We start from the raw sequence: 20051 nt of genomic DNA, 5'->3' as shown, positions 1-20051 counted from the left end.
AGAAATAAAATAAAGAATCTGACCCTAACCAATTCATTTGGAATACTCTTGGGGTATTTTTCCAGGGAAAGCTATTCGGCTGTATTTAATCTTATCATTAAGACCTGTTTTTGTTAGGTCATGGTGATGGTGTGGCTTGTCTTGAACTCAATGAATGTACAATGGGTAACAAACTTATTAATCTTAATGTGACTGAGCCTTAGGTACTAATCTTTAGTATAACATATAATGAAAATAATATATAGCTACATGCAAATTCTCCTTTGAGGTTTTAATGAATCAGTAACATGCATTGCTGTTTTGCAGGTGTTGATAGCAATTGGAAGAGATTCATGCACAAGAAACATCGGTTTGGACAAAGTTGGAGTGCAGATCAATGAAAAGTAAGGACAGCTGTCTGTCTGTACACCACTGACTGCTGAGCTTCTCTCATTTGTTCTTGCGATGGTAATGGGGCGCAGACATTCAAACGCTTTGAGGAAAAAATTGTTTCCTGTTTGCATATGCTTGGATAGGAGACCATGTAGCAGATAGCTGCATTTTCTGACATAGTGCTGCCACATTTGCTCTTTTGATACTGAAATGTCAGCTCCTAAATACTGAGAGTCAAAAGTGTCTTTCCATTCTGTCTGGGTTCACAGGTCAGTCTCAGCTTCTTCCAGTGACTGGGCTTTCTAGCATCTGTCAGTTGTTCCTCATACTCTTATTCATGTCTCTTTTTTTTTTCTCTCTACTACCTCTTGGGGCAGAGATCTCTTTGTTCATATAGGCTTTTAGTGTGGCATGGTTTGTTTACGTTTTTAGTGTAAATGCTGCTATATGTTTATTTTAAAATATAGTCAAAGTACCATTGCTTAGACTCGCAGTTGCAGTTGGTGATGTGTTTTACATTTTAGAGGAGTTTGTTTCTTGCCTTAGGGCATCCCTTGGGAGCAGTCTGTCTCCCGTAGAGGAGCATTTCATGTTTAGTGTAGTGAGGTTGTTGCACCAGGGAGTGGAGCTATGGGTAACATTTTCAGTATTTGTAACCAAAACATCTTCTAGTCATGTGTGTCCTAGATGATGTTCCCCTTGAAGACAAGATGTAGGACCATGAACTTGCCTTGGTGGTCCATGGGAGAAAAGTGCAGGGGGCAGCTTATATATGAACATAGTGACTGATGTTGCTGAGGGGAACTGTTACGATGTTCTAAACGAGTGGAAATTTTGGGCCACTCAAAATTGGCAGACTCATTTTGTCTTGTAGAACAGCACACATCTTTCTGACATCAGGACACTTATAATTAGCTTAATAGAATGAACAATAAAATTATTACCGTGAAATGTATATTTGGTAACTAGAGCAACATTGAGAAAGTTGGATTTTAATACAGGAATCACTGCTGGCCCCTCAAGTAACTGCATGACTCTTTCTGTGCCTGTCTGATTAGGTTTCCCTGTTACAAGTGTTTCCTGCAGTGGTTACTGCACTATTTTATTTATTAATGAAGTAGGAAATATTAATAATTAAAAACTTCCATTAGCTCAGTACACTTAATGCTAAAAAGCTTGCTGGCTGTCCCTTAAGCTGGCTGTCTAACAGCTTGACCAGTCTCTGTGCAGAAGCCTGAAGGGTAAGCTTATAGAAATTGCTTCAGCCACAGAACTGGAATTTCAATAGCGGAAAAATTCTTTTGTCCTACAGCTTGAGTGTAAGAATGTCTCTTCCTGTCATTCCTCAAGGTTGCCTGTACACAGCTCAGCTGGTAGTAGAGGGTGTTTGAGGAAAGGAATGAATTTCATCTTCACAGGCTGCCTCTTTATTTGGTGTGTAAATTCCTCTAGGTTTTGGTAAAATTGGCACTACGTTACATTCTTGCCCAAGACTGTATGACTATGAATATGACTTCTTTTCCTCATACTTGAAATATGTGTCTTTCTCTTAAAGCTAAAGGGCCTAACTCCTGCAAGGTTATTCAGACCTCCGGTCTTCTCAGCAGAATAGTTGAATCTTTTTTCTTGTTAATTCAAATTTCAGAACAGGAAAAATTCCTGTCAACGATGAGGAGCAAACAAATGTGCCATATATCTATGCTGTTGGTGATATACTGCAGGACAAGCTGGAGCTCACACCAGTGGCAATCCAGGCAGGAAGATTGTTAGTTCAACGGCTTTATGGTGGGGCAACCACTAAGGTAAGGAACCAGTTGCCACAAAACACTGTTGTTGCTCTACTCCTAAGTCCAGAATGCAAGTCTGATTGTTCATGGTAAACTCAGTGAGCTTTTAAGGGTTAGCTCTGATGATCATTTTAATTTTCTGCTTGCAAAGTTATTACTGCAGATATGTTCTGCTAATTGTGTAGGATGAAATTAATACCTGATGGATTCTGCAGTACTCTCTCTTTTTTCCTATTAAGAGGTTTTGTTTTTCTCTCAAAGTATAATGATACTACAATTAACTGAGATCATTTAACTTGTTTTTAACTCTACTGTCTTCCCTAAAAGTCAGCATTCATTCCCATCCCATTAAATGCTTTAACTCTAATTCCTAGGCAGTTTACTAAACCTACCTACTGTCCCTAGAGTATAAAAGGGGTTCATGATGCTCTTCATTTTCAATGTTATTTCCACTAATTTTTTCACTTCTTATCCACGTTTTCAATGTAATACATAGTTCTGTTTATAATTTAATATAGACATAAAGGAAGATCAAATGTACCTGTAAGTCAGCATGTACTTACACCTGAGATGTTGAATTCGTCAATTCAGTGTGTATGTTTCACACTAGTGCAATTTTAGGTTTCAGTCAAGGTATGTTAGTCCAAATAGGAGTAACATGGGTGCTCATTTACACCTTATGTTTAAACCAGGAGGAAAGGAGAGTGCCTTTAAAGAACTGTTATCCAAGCACCATCGATGTGGGTGCTTGTCTCACCTTCATAACCACAGGGCATGAGCATAAAGGTTTTTCTTTTTCAGAGCCTGCTGTATTCATATCAAGTTCAGCTGTCGGTCAGATTTAGAGCCTGATTGAGTTGTTTGTTTTAGGCTGGCGGGTATTGCGGTAACAGAATCCTGTGCATAATGTCATTACATCAGCCAGGCAACATTTATTGAAAATGTAGCTGGAGCCAGAATTTTTTTTGTTGCTGCAATACTATGGATATGTCTTAATTTCCATTTTATGCCAGATAACTGTCTCTCAAGGTATGAAAATCCTTATGCTGCCAAAGAAAGCATCATCTCTTTCAGTGAGTCCAAGAAATGAGTAACTACTTAAATGGGAACCTAGCTTACTTTGCTGTTGTAACAAATCTGGGTGATCGTATGAAACATAATGAAGTCTTAGGGATAGGTAGGGAAAGAATACAAAGCAGCATCTTAGTTGATCCTTAGTCCCAAATTAAAGTAAATAGAGTTGAAATCTGTAGAAATTAAAATCACTAGAAATTAGAGCTGACCAGCCTGCAGGCCTGCTGTGAAAAATGACTGATTTGGTGGATATGGGGATATAGCAGTGGATGTTGTTTGCTCTGACTTCAGTGAGGCTTTTGATGCTGTGTCCCATAACATTCTCATAGACGAACCAATTAAATACAGGTTAGCTAAGTGGGCAGTGAGGTGGGCTGAAAACCGGCTGAACTGCTGTCATCACTTGAAAGAATGAATCCTGTCAGCAGTTGCTAACCTAAAGATACATAAATCCTTTCAGTTTTAGGTCAGTCCACTCATATAACAAAGAGTGACTTACAAAACACCTAATCACAAACTACAGACACTACTGACATTGCAGCTTTAGACATTCTGCGGCCCACACAATTAGTTGAGTTTTACTTTAACACGTATCTTGAGAGTGTTGGATAAAGTGTCCTTTAGCTGAATGTTGCTCATTTTACACTAAAATGATTATGTAATGTAATATGCAAATCTGTGACCAGTTGGCTCTTCAGGGTGTGAACGTAGTGATAAGATTTTGTATATAATGCCTTTTACTTTTCTTGCTGGCATGCTGGCTTTATTCCAGCATCCAGATTCGTGCAGCTCTGCAATAAACAATATCTCGTCTCTGTGTGCTAAATTTGGCTCATTTGTATGCACACCAGCTAAAGAACCCTGTTTTGGGACTATACTGCCAGGCTTAAAGGGTTGTGACCAGCATTACAAAGACAAGCTGGAGACGGGTCGTTAGTGGGGTACCATGGGGTTGGTTCCTTGGTCCAGTACCATTTGACATCTTCATTACTGATCTGGATAATGAGACAGAGTGCACCGTCAGCAAGTTTGAAGATGGGGGGAGTGACTGACGCAGCAGATGGTTGTGTTGTCACTCAGAGGGACCTTGTCAGACTGGAGAAATTGGCTGACAGGAATGTCATGAAATTCAGCAAGGAGAATTGCAAAGTCCTGCACCTGGAGAGGTGTAACCCCATGCATGGGCACAGGCTGGGGACCCACCAGCTGGAAAGCAGCTGTGTAGAGAAGGCTCCAGGAGGTCTGGAGGACAAGCTGACTGTGAGACAGCACTGTGGCCTCATAGCAAAGAAGGCCAGTGGCATCCTAGACTGCTTCCTGCAGATGCATCTTGGCAGAGCATTGCCAGTGGGTGGGATGTGGCCTTTCCCCCCCCATTTTGGCACTGGCAAGACAGGTTTGGATTTTGTGTCCAGTTTGGGGCTTCCCAGTAGAAGAAGGATATGGACAAACTAGGGTGAGTCCAACAAAGGGCTGTGACTATGATTAAGGGACTGGAGGATCTGACACAGGAGGAGACGCCGAGACAGCTGGGACTTTTTATACCTTACAGAAGACATGGCTTGGGAGGCTCTTACATCAATGTGTGTTCCTATGTGATGGTAAAGGAGATGGAGCCAGACTCTTTTCAGTGATGTAAAGTGCAAAGACAAGAAGCAATGGGTTAAAACTGAAACACAGGAAAATTCCATTTAAATATAAGAAAAAACTTCTTTACGGTGAGTGTGATCAAGTGTAAGCAGGTTGCCTAGAGAGTGAGCCTGTAGGACACCCTAAAGCTCCAGTGAAGTCAGGGATCAGTGTTTGCCTTTCATGAGATGTGATAAGGCACATGCTATCAGTTCTAGTTCTAGCTGTCCCTCCAAGTGCCTGTAGTTATGTATTTGGTTCTTTGGCATCTCCTAGGCCAAAGAACTAGGTGGTGTTTGGTGTTTTTTTCTTTGCAGCATTCCTGGTTAAAATAGCACACTCTGTAGAAGCGGTTGAACAATTTAATGTTTATCTCCCATGCGACCTGTGGTCTGGAACTTTTTAAAGGAGGGCTCTGAGTTTCTTCTTCCTTTTAATCTGCGCATACTAATGTCATTGTGGCTTTAAAGTGTCATTCTGTTCTTGCTCTAGTTAATGTCTCTGAGAGGGACAACACCAAAACTGTAGCTTAATTTAAAACATTTTTTTAAATTTAAAAAAAAGTAGCTTTCAGAATTATAAATAATGCAAGTTTTTTTTCCTGTTTGAATTTCAGACTGCTCAATTTTTACCCATTGTGCTGATCTTATTACTAATGTGGTGTGATGTTTTGTTTTGAATGACACACAGTGTGACTATGTGAATGTTCCAACTACTGTATTCACTCCTCTTGAATATGGAGCCTGTGGGTATTCTGAAGAGGCTGCAGTGGAGAAGTTTGGGGAGGAAAACATTGAGGTAAATGTTTTAATTTCATCTGGATTTTAAGTTCCCAGTTTGTAGTTTAAAATAAGAGTCAACTAAAACAGCATTCTGTGCTCTGAAGTAAGGGCAGGAGGTGACTAGTTACATTTTTATCTTCCTTGGCACTTCCTAGACATGTTATAAAAACAGTCCACAATTCCAGTAGCTCCAGTTGCAAATATGTTCTATTTTTGGCAAACAGGGCTTGAAGATGGCATATTTGGTTACAAAAAAAATGAAGGTTTATTTGTGTCTGCAAATATTTAGGACAAATTAAAGCTGGGTATGTGTTGGAAGCAATACATTGGTTTTAATGTCAAATTGGAGCTTTTTGTAGCTACAGTGTGGCAAATTCCCAGACTTTTTCTCTATAAAGCTAAATGTTTTTGTGCTCATTTCTCCTGTTTATTTTGACTCTGCAAGGAGGTATGCACTTAATTTTCTCAGGTGAGGGATCCCTTTTCATTGGCTAGGATTACTGGTCAAGAGTGAAATTAGACATATGTAAGCACTTAGTGCCTGAGGCTGTTCTTACAAAATACTGTACAGACCATATTACAGAAAATGTGAGAGGAGGGAGTCTGACAATAAGCTGAACTTTTGTGTCCTGTGAAGATCATCTGAGGAGAATTATTTGGGGAAATAAGCAGATACATGATGGCTCATGAAGTTGAGAACTTGTCTCCCTCTCTTAGCTTTACCTGCTATATTTTTTTGACTTGGACTGTGGAGAAAAGAAGTAAATATGACTTATTTACTTTATTTATGGCAGTGTGTCAAGTGCTGTTAACCTGACTACAGGGCAGGGATTTAAATTCTGTTCTCCCCACAAAGTTTGTATATACACTGTCATTTTTTTTTATTGAGATAAATTCTTGCCATTACATGTGAAACACTGGACCCTTCTTTGTGGAAAATGCACTTTCCGTTTTCAGAACCGTTTTTGACCTCTTTTATCATGTCACCGTATTGGCTTTTGCAAGCTTCAGTAGGATTATTGAGTTGCATCTGTCATTCAGATCTGTTACATTCAGTTTCAGATAGTGATGCTTATAAATCCTTTGTAACCTCATTAATACGGAAAACATTGAACTGACTCTCCTAGTTTGTGCAGGGACATATTTTTACTCGAGTTGTGATCAATTAAAAACCTCTTTCAAATAGTAATAATTCTGAGGTTAGCTTATCATGGGCGCTGTTGAGAGTTCTGGGTAGAACTGTGCCTCAAAACACCCCATTGTTTTCTGAGATACGTCCTGTGACAGGTGGAAAAGCAGGTTTTTGTTTAGGTTTTTGTTGTTTGTTTGGGTTTTTTATATGTACTTTCAATCTTGCAGTGCTACATAATCTGAGAGACCATGCAAAAAAACATGCCCTCATGTCTCCTAAACCCAGACTGAGGCCATTTCGTCCCTCCTCTGCTCTGAGAAACAGTTTTGCCTTCATCCTGGTTAGACCCAAAGACAATACAGTCTTTTGTATTTGTCTCATTTGATGAGAGCATGGTGAAATGCTTCCTGGAAGTGTAATACACTTAGAGTTGCCCTTTTTTTTAAATTTATTTATTGGGTGACACTAGTGCTTGTTTCATAGAGGCTTTCTTCTTTGGCATTCATCAAGGAGAAAGAGTCTCACCTGGATTTCAAGCATTGTAAATTCTGCATGCATGGCTGATCACTTATTAGTAGTTTATCTTTGTGCTGTGTCACAATTGTTTAAAGCTTTTCCAAAAGCAATTGCTGTCAGTAGTAAAGCTCTGCCTTTGAAGGTAGAAAAGACAAATTAAGATAATCTGCCAATTTTGGAAGATGATGCCCTCTGCTGTGGAATTACACAACTTTATTTTGTTTAACCTGTGTTGTATTTCCAGGTGTATCATAGTCATTTCTGGCCACTGGAATGGACTGTGCCATCCAGAGACAACAACAAATGCTATGCAAAGATAATTTGCAATATTCAAGATAATGTAAGTGCATGTTTCCTTCCAGGGAAAACAGCAGCTCTGTGTTCAGGGACTGTCGAAACTACAGCTTGTAAATAGGTTATTTTTAACAAATTAAAAATTAATCTAAATTTTTGTACCTTTTAAAATTTAATAAATATTTATAGTGGTACAATGCTTTTGTTTATTAAAAAATGGCCCTCAGGCAATAGAAAATTCTGCCGTTATCATTGGTATATGGTACTTTTTCCATTTATGTAAAACAAGAAGTAGAGATCTCTGAGACTGTTCGTTAAATATGAAAAGTGAGTGAATCAATGCATGTAAAAATGGTTAGAAATCTTATCTGTTTATCTTAGTCTTTCTTCCCCAAACTGGAACATTCTTTTCTGGGAGATTCTTCTCTCTGAAATTGAGGTCGCAGAAACCATCACAACTTGTTACCTCTGCAAATCCACATGTGTCTGCAAAAACTCTTGAGATCGTTCTAACAGGATTAATGTATTTTGCCTGTACAAATCTCATTTAGTGTGATCATGCCAGGATTATCCTTTGAGTAGGGTAAAACTTCCTGGCTATGGAAGTGTACAGTACCTGCTAAAGCACAAAAAATATTACTAATTCGTCAAAGAATTGGTGTGCTCCCCTCTGAATGATCATCATCTGTTCAATAAAAGCTTGGTTGATTTTAATAATGTGATAAATCTTAATACAGATTTATCTTACTGCAGTCCTTTTAAGCATCGTTGTCACCGTTTTGTAAAATTTACAAACCTGTCTGGTTTTGCCCATCTCTTTCTGGAGGAGTTTGTGCTAGCGTGGAAGCTACTTTAGAACTGTCAAGGTTTAAGGCAAGGCAGCAATAAATGTTCCTAATCCAAAGTTACTTAAGAAAATGAAAAGGCTTAATGGTGATTTAAAGTGTTTCATTCATTTCCACTTCTTCTCTTGAAAATTTGGAATGTGTTTAAGTGTCTAAAAGTTACTGAACTTTGTTCAGTAACTGTTAAAAACTGTAGTTTACTCCAGTTTTATTACTCTAGTTTTATTTTTACATGTGTACATACTTTTAAAGGAAAATAAGGATAATTCAGTTTCACTTATTACATAATTATAGCTTTTCTTATATAAATAAACCCTGTGGTAAGTCTCAGTCCTCCAGGCTTAGTGAAAGAAAACTAACCTTCCACTGTACTAAGTATCCACACTACCTCATATGTGATATTTTGTGGGAGGAGCAGATAACTTTTGATACCCAACTAGGCTACATCTATGCTCAACAAAATCTGATTAATGCCCTGAAAGCCACTGAAGCCCACAGCAGTTGGCATTTGCTAGAGGCTTGCTTTTCTTAGAGAAGCAAGTTTTTCTTTAAGAAAAGCAAGTCAAGTCAGTACAGCTTGTTCTGCTGAGTGTTTGCTGAGGATATAACACAGTTTGATGTATTTTGCAGTTGGACAGTAGTGCAGATGTGATAACCAGAGCTTCAGCTTGCGGCCTTTTCCTGCAAGCAGCTATCAAACTGAAATTTCTTCAATAGATACACAGCATGTAGCCACTTAGCACAGGCCCTCATGTTGCAAACCTTTGTGCAAGGTACTCATCTTTACTTGGGCAACCAGTCTGTCGAAATTGGTGGATAGCTTGTCTGAATAAAATTTAAATGTTTGCAATTTGGACACAGGCAATAATAAAGCATAAACTATGGTGTGTGTTAAATTCGTATGCTGCTGATGTGAACAGAGGACTTGTGCACAAAACTTTGTGAGGAAGCTGATTCTTGAGTTCCTACTTGAATCTTTTCCTTTTTGAGGAGAGAACAAAACTATACTGGCTAGCTCCCATTTGTTGATGCTAATGATAGTTCACATTTGTGTGGTTACATTAATTCGTGGTATGATTGACAGAATTATGTACTCTGAGTAAGAAAACCTTTCATGTTGTCTGAAGAGAACTGTATGCATGACTGTGCTTGCATTTCATTGTCTTTGCTATTTAGGAGAGAGTCATTGGTTTCCATGTCCTTGGTCCAAACGCTGGAGAAGTCACCCAAGGGTTTGCAGCTGCTATTAAATGTGGGATGACAAAAGAACAGCTGGACAGCACCATAGGAATTCACCCTGTCTGTGCAGAGGTTTGTATATGAAGTCACCTCACATCTCAGCTTCCATAGCATTCTGGGGTAAGGTGTTGGAAATCTGAACAACAGAGCTCTATTAAAAGGGTCTGAATTTAGGGGTAAGTAGGAGGGGAAGGAAGGACAGGAAATGATCTGTTTGTAGTATTTAGAAATCTAACATTTATGTTTAATCTGGGATTTTTTTTCCTGGTGTTGTACATTTGTGAAATGTTTATGGTCTCCCCAAATCCAGTGCTCCCTCTACTGGGAAGTACAGACTTTTTCTCCCACTCAAAAATCCATTTATGAAGGCTTCAGATACTATTTCTGCTAAAGTGGTTGTCGAAGCTCATTTTTTTAATATATGTGTACTCAAACTTATAAACTTATGCTACGGAAGGGAACCAGCTACATGATAATTATTTCTAATAAATTCTACTCTTTTAAAGATTTCTTCTTTTCTCTCTAGGACTTCACTTTTAAAGTGAAGTACACGAGGCCACATAACCATTTTTTTCTTATGCTTGTCTTACTGTTCCTCTTTAAAGAAGAGCTTAATTTCCTCCAACAGGTGGAGGAAATCTGAGGTGCTCCTCTGATTTTAGTTGCATTAGGACCAGTTTATGTTAGCTGAGGATTCCTGCAAAAACTGTATATCACCTCTGTAGGTCTTTGTACAGAATCTGCATTTTTACCTGCATGTGTTGGCTATATATATTAGTAGATAACACCAGGATGCTGCTCTGCAGAACTGAAGTCCACTTCTCTTGTGTTTCCACACAAATACAAGAAATATAATATGAGCTCTATTAATGGCATGGACTGCTAGCAATCTGAATGCTCTTCAAAGCATCAGCAACACGGATTCTGGGTTTTTCTTTCTGTAGTAGTGTCTAATGGTGTTCTTGGAAGCCCCTGAAGAGGGTTGGCAGGTCTTCATCTTACCAGAGGCCCTGTGGAGGGGGCACTCTGAGGCATTCAAACCTGTGAACTCAAGCAGGATATTAGCATATGCAGTGTGAAGAGAGGATGATAGTTATAATTTATTCTGGACATCTGAGCTGCTAAAATTGAAACTGAATAGAATGATGATTAGGCATAATTTAGGAAGGTAATTTCAGATAATCATATTTGTTTGAGTGGAGGAGGAAGAAATTGGCTCAGGAAAAATATGCTATTTAAAAGCTCCAGGGAACAGCAATCACTTTTAGTGGCAGTCTTCAAAGGGTTTTTTTAATGCATGTTACTTAATTTAATCTCTTCAGCAATAAACAAAAAACAAAGTGCAAGTTGGTACATGGTACTCTTTGATAGAAAAAAAGCTAAAAAATTGTTTTGAATTTGTGAGGACTGCACATATCTGGATGAACAGAATGATGGATAACATCAGGATTATTTTTATCTTATGTCCATGCAAAAACTAAGGAAAATGAAGTATGATCTGAGCAGGAAAGGGACAGTGTTGCAGGGTCAAATACTGACATCTTTACTGGCATTAGTACTAATCCCTTGGTCAAAAAATGGTATTACTCAACTTGAAGAAGACTGTAAGACTGAGGTGAGGGCCCCATTTCTCACTGCTTGCAAATTAGAGCCAGATTTCACTTCTCTTATTGTAGCAGCATTTTATTGTGCAGAAAACCTGAGCTCTGAAAGGAGCTTCTTGCAAGGGAAAGTGCAGATAAGTGTGAGTACAGGTTGGCAGGACCTCAGCCTTACAGAGAATTACCTCTCAGCTTAGGCTGTGCTGCGCTGTTTGAAATACAGGTGTGTGTAATCCAGTATCTGTGATGAAGAGAAAGTGTCTTCTGAAGGCTGGAGTGATTCTTTGAGTTAGCTAATGATGGCTTTCCAGTCCTTGGTTCTAAGGCTTTGTTTTCACTCGAATAACTAACAAATTCTGTCCCAAACCTCTTGTTTCCAATAATTATCGAATGTCTCCCAGCTGGCTTGCTGGATCTAGGGAGCTGCATGGTACCCACGGCTGTTGGAACAGGCGAGCACAGCCAGAGCTTGCAATTGGGCTGAGAAGAAAGCCGATAAATTCTGTGCTTTTTAATCTTAATCTTTCAAAGTGAGATGATAATAATAAATGTTGTCAGTTGGTAGATCAGAACCAAGAGTTGGAAACCCTGTCTCAAGCCATGCACTATAGTTTAAATATGTTGCTGTTCTTCTGCCATGTATATTAGACATGCATTTGTGTTCCTGATATGTGCATAATGCTTCACAGGCTTATAGAAAGTGGAAGAGGTGTATCATTCATTGATGTTCTCTGAATAGCTGCTAGCAGCCTTAAGGCAGCAAAGCTCCTACTTAGAGAACTGTGGGGCTTTCAGGTCCCCATTATCTTTAGGTACTTCAGTGTTATTTGCATAACTGAAATGTGTATAGACTTTATTCTGTGCTATGTTTATTTTTCATGAGAGATGGCTTTGATGATAGCTAATTATTGCAACTTTGAACCATTTAGATAGAAGTGGGTTTGATTTCCTTTTTTCCTTTTTCTATTATATCTATGCCTAACTATGTAATTATTTGCATAGTAAACTTCTGATTTTAAACAAGGTTTTGTAGAATTTTTCTTCCTGAATTTTGATACTTTTTAATTTTAAAGTAGTTATGCTTGAAAATGTTGTTTTCTTCTATGTGACTCGAAAGCAGCAAAAACTGGGCTTTTTCAGACTAGATTTACTAAGTGATTCTTAGCTATTGTCCAGAGGATGCAAATCCCAGACATAATACCTACATCAGCAATCAGTTTGACATTTCTATAATATCTAGAAAGGTACCAGAGGCAAAGTTCATGTTGTCTCCAAATGCTGTAGGCTTGAGTTAACTTATTTGCTGGGAAAGTGAAGTTATCTTTGGGAACATTAAGACAAAAGGTGGTACAAAGCCATGTGATTTCCTTAATTCTTTCTTTTCCGCTGTAGAAGGAAGACCATAAGGTAAATGAAGAGAACAAAGGGGATTTGTATATGTGGGTGCTATTTAGTAGCAAGGATTTTAAATGTGTGCTTTTCATTATTATTTTATTACTTTAAGAAATGGTTTTGAGCTCTATGCCCAGGTTCATCTTCTAGAAGTGAAAATTCATTCTAGACACACTAAAATTTGTCTTTTTTTTTTTTTTCTCTTAAGATATTTACCACTCTGTCTGTGACTAAACGTTCTGGTGAAAATACCCTTCAGGCTGGCTGCTGAGGTTAAAGACCCCCATTCTTGCTTTTGCCAGAGACTGACTTTCATCGCAGTGGCTGACTCCTGCAATTCAGAAGAAAGGTTTGGGGAGAAGTCATCTTCAGTCATCTGCAGAAATGTGTAGATCTTAACTAGAGCGTTCCCTCATCCCGAGGAGAGAAGAGCTCTGCGAGAGTTGGTCACTTGCGGTGACTGGCTGGCATTTAGCAATGCAATGGGAATATTGACTGTGGAGCTGTTGCTTAGCAGGGCATTTAACGAGTGCTTTCATGAAGTCATAGCCTGAAGCCTGCGTTGTCTGGTGGGCAGTGATGGAAGAACTGCTAGCACAGCTGGACAAGAGCTGGTTTGGTTTGGTTTTTTTATTCCTCTCTAGTTTCTTACCCGAACAAAACGTTTCTGAACTGAAGAATAGTGTCCCAAGTTCAGATAATTGTCAAGTGCCCCTGTGTACTGGTTTATAACACAGCAATTGCAAGGTCCCCTTATGAGCGTGTTTTACCAGCTCACATGCCTATGGAGGGGGAAGTTGTATTTACAAGCTTGATCACAGGGAAGAAGATATCCTTGGGGAGAAAAAGCTTAGTAGTATCTAGAATACCATATTTTTTGACTTCCAAACTGACTCTATTGTGACTGTTTACTTTAGAGATACTTACTGTTGAAAACATTCTCCTTGGTGAGAAAGTAAAGTATTTTTTATTAAGGCCTTGCTGCACTGAAAGTTTTGGGTTTTTCCTCCTGACAGTAAAAACCATGCACATAACACAGATGTGATCTTCTTAGGTTTATTTTGCAGCTTATGTGATTATAATTAATCCAAACTGGAACTGACAGAATTCCAATGTGGAATGAATAATACTTCCAAGAGTTCTGTTCAACTTTGTTAAATTTGAATAAATTCTGGTTTTCCAGATGAACAACTATCCTATGCTGCACTGTTTGAGGTCTACACAGGCCACTTTAAGCACAGTAGTATTGAGACTTTCCTCAGATTAGTGGGCCAGTAGAATAAAAAAAACCCCAGCCAAACACTCCCCTGCCCCCCAAGCAAACAAACCCCCCACTTAACCCCTGAAAACCAACAGTGAAAAATTTTTTTGTGTAGATACGTCCTAAAAAGGTGTATCTAGTTCCATCTGTGCTTTGTTTTATAGTTAATTAAGAAAATGCTACTTTTAAAACAGAGGTTTCCATGAAAAATAACAGATTTTTGAATATTCCTCCTGTATTGGATAAACTGCATATACAGATTTATCAAGAAATGGTAAAAATGCCTCTTTGTAATGGAAATGAATGTGCTTTTTGATCTTTTTTTTTCATTTCCCTCTGTTGTAGCAGAAAGGTTTGGATTACTTTTATTAAATGGTTCTCAGGAGTTTAGTAGTGCACTGTAAATAGGGGCTAAATTCTGCAGCCCTCTGGGCAAAATGCCTTATACCTAAATTTCTACGTGGTAACGAATGTATTTCTACTGAGATTTATAGAATAGTGTTTTAAGTTATTTTTATAAACTTATACATAACTGAAGGATTTTCAACGTGTTTTGTATGCTATAAAGAATGGTTTGTGGTGGTATTTTTCTGGCCAGTTTATTAAATAAATGGAATATTTGCACAAACAGGTGCTCATTTTGATGTCTCTTCCAAGCAGAGAAACCAGGTGACAACAAACTGACTTTTTTTTAAGGCCGGAAGATGGCACCTTGACAAACCCACCTGTGATTTGTTTCAGTCTCGAATTTCTGTTGAGGGTTTTGATTGCGGGGTGACAATAAAACCCTGGCAGATGTATTGTTAACCTCCTCTCCTCCCCCGCTTCCCCCTTTTGCTCCTCCCTCTCCCCCCTTCCCACTAGGGACAGGCGATCGGGAGGGAAAGAAGGACAGAGAGAAGAGAGTTGGAAAAATTAACAATGTTTTACTAATGCTACTAATAAGAATAGAGAAAATAATACGAAATATACAAAACCAATCTTGAAAGTCCCAGCAACTGCAGAGCCGGCACCTGAAGTCCTGGATTGGACTCTGCAGCCAGCCGGAGCTGGATTCAGTCTCTCACTAGGCCTCAGTTTGCAGAGATGACTAGCAAGGTCCTCTCCTAATGTTGGCCATAAGCAGAAGGGAAAAAAGGAAAGGGATGAGATCCTCGTGATCTCCCACTTTTATATGAAGTATTCATGTGAATGGAATGTTATACACAGTTGGTCAGTTTCTTGGTCACCTGTTTCTCGTTGTCCCTCTTGCAAGATGTCCATCCATGCTTATCAATAACTTCTCATTCCATTGCTATGTTTACCAAAACAGGTACCTGGTTCTCCAGGAAAATGCAGCTAATATGAAGGCTTTAGCTGACAGGCAAATTCACTAAAAGAGAAACTTGGTTTTTAACAAAACCAGGACGATTTCGAAGGTAGATATTTCTCTGAGAAGCGGTGTTGGGGGCTATTTTATGTGCATTTTTTGCATGTTAAACATATGAGAAGGACATACTTAAAAATTAACTAGGAAACCAACCTTCCAGTGTTTGCACTGGCCACCATCTGCGTGACTTCTGAAACCCCAGGAGTTCCTGAGCCATTGGGCAGTGCAGCTGTTCATGGTTAAGCACATGGACAGCAGCGTTATTTTCAAACAAATCTTTAGGAAAGCGAGATCCTGGAGTGTAGGGACTAAAGGTGTGTATGAACTTGGCTTTGCAAGACCAGACCCACATGTGTCTATTCCACTGGGTTATGCGATCATTAATAATGTGTGGTTTTACACTTAAAATTCAGTAGTTGTTGGGTTTAATTACTTTTATATTTACTTTAAAACTATGAGGCTTTTTCTTTTTTGCAGGGTCTTTAATGGTCCTTTCTTCCTTTCCTTTCCAGAAGGAAAACATTTTCTGGTGTGTGTTCCTGTGTCATCTGTGTATGATGATAGAGATATATATAATATACAATAACATTGCATAAGGATGTATTAAATGCCAAAACAAAGTATTTAATGTTTATATCAAATTAAACACACATTTGGTATGGCATCCTTTGGAAGTATATATCAGAAAATGTAATACATTATATGGTATTTATATTTGGTTCATGTTTATGAGTTATTCACTATTTTTTGGCACTCTTATCAGAGAGTGAGAATCATCTTAAGGTGTTACAGATAAAAATGCAGATAGCAAATTTCACTATCTTCAGCAAGGAGTTAATAGAGTTTCACTGACAACTCCAAGAATTACTTTTTTTTTCAAGTTCCCTCAGCCCAACTGATCATTCCCCTTTTATCCCTCTCCCCCTGGTGTGAGCAGTTGGAGCAACCCTCACTTGCCCAAAGTCTCATATTCCAACTTGGATCCTGCCTTCCCTCCTTCACACCCGCCTGTCCAGTCCCGAGTCCCAGCGCAGGAGACCCTCCAGTTGCAGAGCCATAGGATGGGGTGAGACCAGTTTCAGACCAGGTGGATCTCCTGAAAAAATGCCATGGGTGCTGGGGGCTTCATGGTAGTGTAGGTGTCTTGCTGTGCCTTGTGCTCATGAAGCTCGTAATGATCTTCTCTCTGGCTGTCCCTTGGTCTATGCTGCCACATAGCAGCTGGTGGATGACGATAGGAGAAAAGCCATGGCTGTGTGCTGCTGGTGCATGCCGTGCCAATGCAGGAGTGTGAAGAACGGGCCAGATGGCTGAGTCTTCCATGTAAGACTTGACAGACTCCTTTCAGGTCAAAATATGGTATAAATGTTTGCGGTAAAATGGCAGCTTTGCTGAGACCGAAGTTTCGGGGGCCCTTTCTCTCTGAAGGCTGGCTGTTCTGATTGCTCAGCTGTCCTCTGTATGGGATGGTGCGAGACTGCTTTCAAAGGATCTGCCACACCACTCACCTCCCTTCTGCACGCACAAATTGGGAGGACGGTCCTGAAAGGTTTCCACCCTTGATTCACCATTTGTTTCAGCATGGGGTTTTGGTTTGGAGGCTGCTGTCAGGGAGGTGGGAGCAGAGAGAAGGCTCAGGCATTTATCAGAGGGGAGGGGAAGGTGGTGTGTGGGGCCATGGTGTGAGGTGGGAAGGGTTGTAAATGGGAAAAAGGGAAGGCAGAGCACAGGGCAGTAGCTGCCGTGTTGTCCGTCAGGGGTAGCAGAGGACTTGCTGGTGGGGCGAGGCAGCTGAGAGGGCTCCCCAGGGACCACTCAGCTTGAGATGTGCGGGAGGGTGTCTGCAACAATGTGCTGCCTTTGTGGGGTTTGCGGGATGCCCATGAATTATGATCTACCACCTTGTCCCAGTGGAAGGCGCGGCTAGTGGCCTCACTCAGCCCCACATGTCGAGGGTCCAGCTGGCCCGTAAGGGTCACCCCGCCACAGGAACTGCCTGCCCAGGGATGCAGGATGCTGCTGATGGGTGACACCTGGGTGGGGAGCAGCTGCACCTGCTGCAGGGACGTGGGGAGTCACCAGGTTTTGGGGACGCACTTCCCCCGTACATGGTCCCTGTTTCCATCCCTCTCGCTCTGCTCCCGTGATCCAGCCAGAGCGCCGCTGGATTGTTGATTGTTGTGGTTTTTATGTTGGGGAAAAGTTATATGTTGGCTTTCCTTTTATTTGTCAAATGCTACTGACCCATGTTCTGTTGGGCAGAATTTGACTTCAGACAGAAAATTTCTTTATCATTCAATCGCCTTTTCTATCTTTTTTTCCCACAAAATCTTCCTAGTCACAGACTTCTCTGAGGGAGTTCTCCCACAGCATTTTTACCCCTTAAAATTACAAGGTAAGCTGACACACAGGCCAATATATATCAGGATGGAGAGGGAAGGCTTTCCTTCCCCTAGCAGCGCTGCGTGACTGGCTTTGCTCAGGACCACCCGTGACTCCTGACCTGCCCCATTGTGTTGGTTGACCATCAGATGCCTGCAAGTGATTGCTTTTTGCTGGGCAGGTTACGCCGTGGTCAGATCCCTCCATGGAGCATCTTCTGCTGCTGAACCCATCACCTGCCGCAGCCAGCCACCGTGGGCCCAGACAAACGTCCATCCCCATCTTCAACAGGAGCTGACCTGAGCACACCGTGACAAATGTGCTTAAAACCAGCTGCTTCTTTCTTGAATATATATGTGTCTCAGAGAGCACTTCTTTTCTGGGTTTTATTCTAGGTTAGGGGCAGGGTAAATCAAGCTCTGATTGTTCCTGGCTGTCAAAAACAAATGGTAACACATTTAGCCTAAAGATCTGATTTCCCTTTTAATGGCAGTGTAAATTGATAGGCAATACCACTCGCAATGGCAAGTGCATGTGCCATGGCAGTGTGATGTGAGGCAAACAAGAACAGTGATTTGCATTTGGGTTTGGCCTTGAGTTGGTCTTCTCACTCTAGGGCTGTTTCCATATATATAAATATGTGTGTGTATATATATATGTGTATGGACTGTGGGGTGAGGCGACTCAAGGTTTCTCCAGGCAAATTTTCCTTTGGTGTCACTTTGGCCTTGCTACATCACAGAATTAAGTGAGACCTCAGAGAAAGAAGCTGCATGACATAAATGAACACTGTTTAGTGTTGTAGTGTAACTGCCTCTTGTGAGGAGTCTGGTTGTCCCAACACAACCAGCGTACCTGAAAATAAAAGCTCACAACTTGCAGTAACTTCCCCTGCGGTGCCAGGAGACCTTGATGGAGCTGTGTGTGGCAGAGGGCACAGGAGGTCAGCGCTGCGGTGGCAGTGGCAGTGGGGATGCTGAGAGACTCACACCGACTTTGTGTTTTTCTTGGCCCCACCAGGGTTGTTTCTCCCTTAGCTCCACGGCTGCTAAATATAACTGCCTTAAATTAATGGCTTATGTTTGCACTAAACTGTTAAACTTGCGTTGGTCACTCCAACACCACACACCAAAACTGCTGTTCATTGCGCTTTTATAGCTTAAATGAGGTTTCTCAAGGTTTCTTTTCAGTAGCTGAAGTCAGATGGGCAATACTGATTGCACAAGCGTTTGTTTTTTAACAGGACAGCATTTTCTTGAATTAAAAAGAACCTCAGCTTAGCTGAGCTGGATTTTACAGCTTGTGAATTGCGAGTGTTTTGTGTCCCCCAGAGCTCTGACAGGAGTCACAGGTCCGGATGCCCTAAAGTCACACTGGCGCCTGTCCCTCAATTGGGTCCCGGCCCTGGGCACCTGTGTGTCAGGGGCTTGATCCATTCCCAGCCTGGCCCTCCAGAGTCCCAGGGACACGGGGGGCTCAGTGCTTTGCAAGGAGCAAGAGATGCCTGTTGAGCAGGTAGGCTGAAAGTCCCCCTTTCTACAGCTTGTTCCTGTGCTCCCAAGTGGTACCACATTGCGCATGTGTCAAACTAGAGGGGGGAAATGTGGGGTTTGGTTCTAAACATTTCTTCCCGCAGCAGGCTGTAATTCTCTCCTGCCCCAGAGCTGCCTTTCCTCCCACTTCATCGTCAGTATGTCATTTAGACAGGGTGAGTAATGGCCATCATAGTTCTATCCCAACTACATGTCATGTCCCACCTGCTCAACCCAATGCGGTGGAGCATTTGTGGAGGCTGGACCAGGATTGTGCAGTGGCCTTGGCCAACACAATGGTCTTACTTGGCTCTACCTCTTCATCACCTGGTCCGCAGACTGTATCAGGTCTCCTGTGCATGGTGGGAAGCTCCTCTTGGAAGAACATGATGGAGCAGAGTAGAAAGGTGCCCATGTATGAGGTGAGCGTTGCTCTATGAGGGCTTCAACGCTGGACTTGTGGTTTATTTTTCGAGGGCACTCAAAGGGCAGAACCTGTCCCAGGGCTGGCATGGGTAAAGGCATCCTCTTGGGGCTGCCTCTGCAGATAACCTCACCTCAGGACCACTCTGTGCAGCTCTTACTGCAGGGCCAGAGGAGGAAACAAAGCAGAAGTCCTGCTAACCCCCTTTAATGTGTTATTTTTATGAGTCTGACAGATGGGTATCAACCTATATTGAATCCTCTGCTGTCTGAGGTACAACGTTAAAGTAAAACAATGGAAAACATACGTAAGCTGCAGCTCTGTGCTCAGACAGCTGTTGGGCTCGGTTTAAAGCCTTGGGCCAATTAAAGCACAGTCGTTAGGCTGGGACACTAGATTGGAAATATATCAGGGTGTGTT

At 41.0% G+C, this 20051-nt stretch overlaps 1 protein-coding gene across 2 annotated transcripts in view; it reads left to right on the top strand.

Annotated features, from left to right (window-relative positions):
- TXNRD1 (thioredoxin reductase 1) overlaps positions 1–14509 on the top strand; it is a 51102-nt gene extending 36593 nt beyond the window's left edge. For both annotated transcript variants that reach the window (XM_082042926.1, XM_082042927.1), the window contains exons 10-15: positions 307–383; positions 2018–2174; positions 5553–5660; positions 7537–7632; positions 9608–9742; positions 12872–14509. In XM_082042926.1, the coding sequence (XP_081899052.1) occupies positions 307–383; positions 2018–2174; positions 5553–5660; positions 7537–7632; positions 9608–9742; positions 12872–12934 (636 nt within the window). In that variant the 3' untranslated portion in view covers positions 12935–14509. The remainder of the gene's footprint in view (positions 1–306; positions 384–2017; positions 2175–5552; positions 5661–7536; positions 7633–9607; positions 9743–12871) is intronic.
- Positions 14510–20051: the final 5542 nt, after the last annotated feature.

The sequence above is a fragment of the Streptopelia decaocto genome, assembly GCF_964273445.1.
Source record: "Streptopelia decaocto genome assembly, chromosome: 1".
Taxonomy (NCBI): Eukaryota; Metazoa; Chordata; class Aves; order Columbiformes; family Columbidae; genus Streptopelia; species Streptopelia decaocto.
Note: the sequence above shows the minus strand (reverse complement) of the source record. Positions and strands in the feature narration are given on the sequence as shown.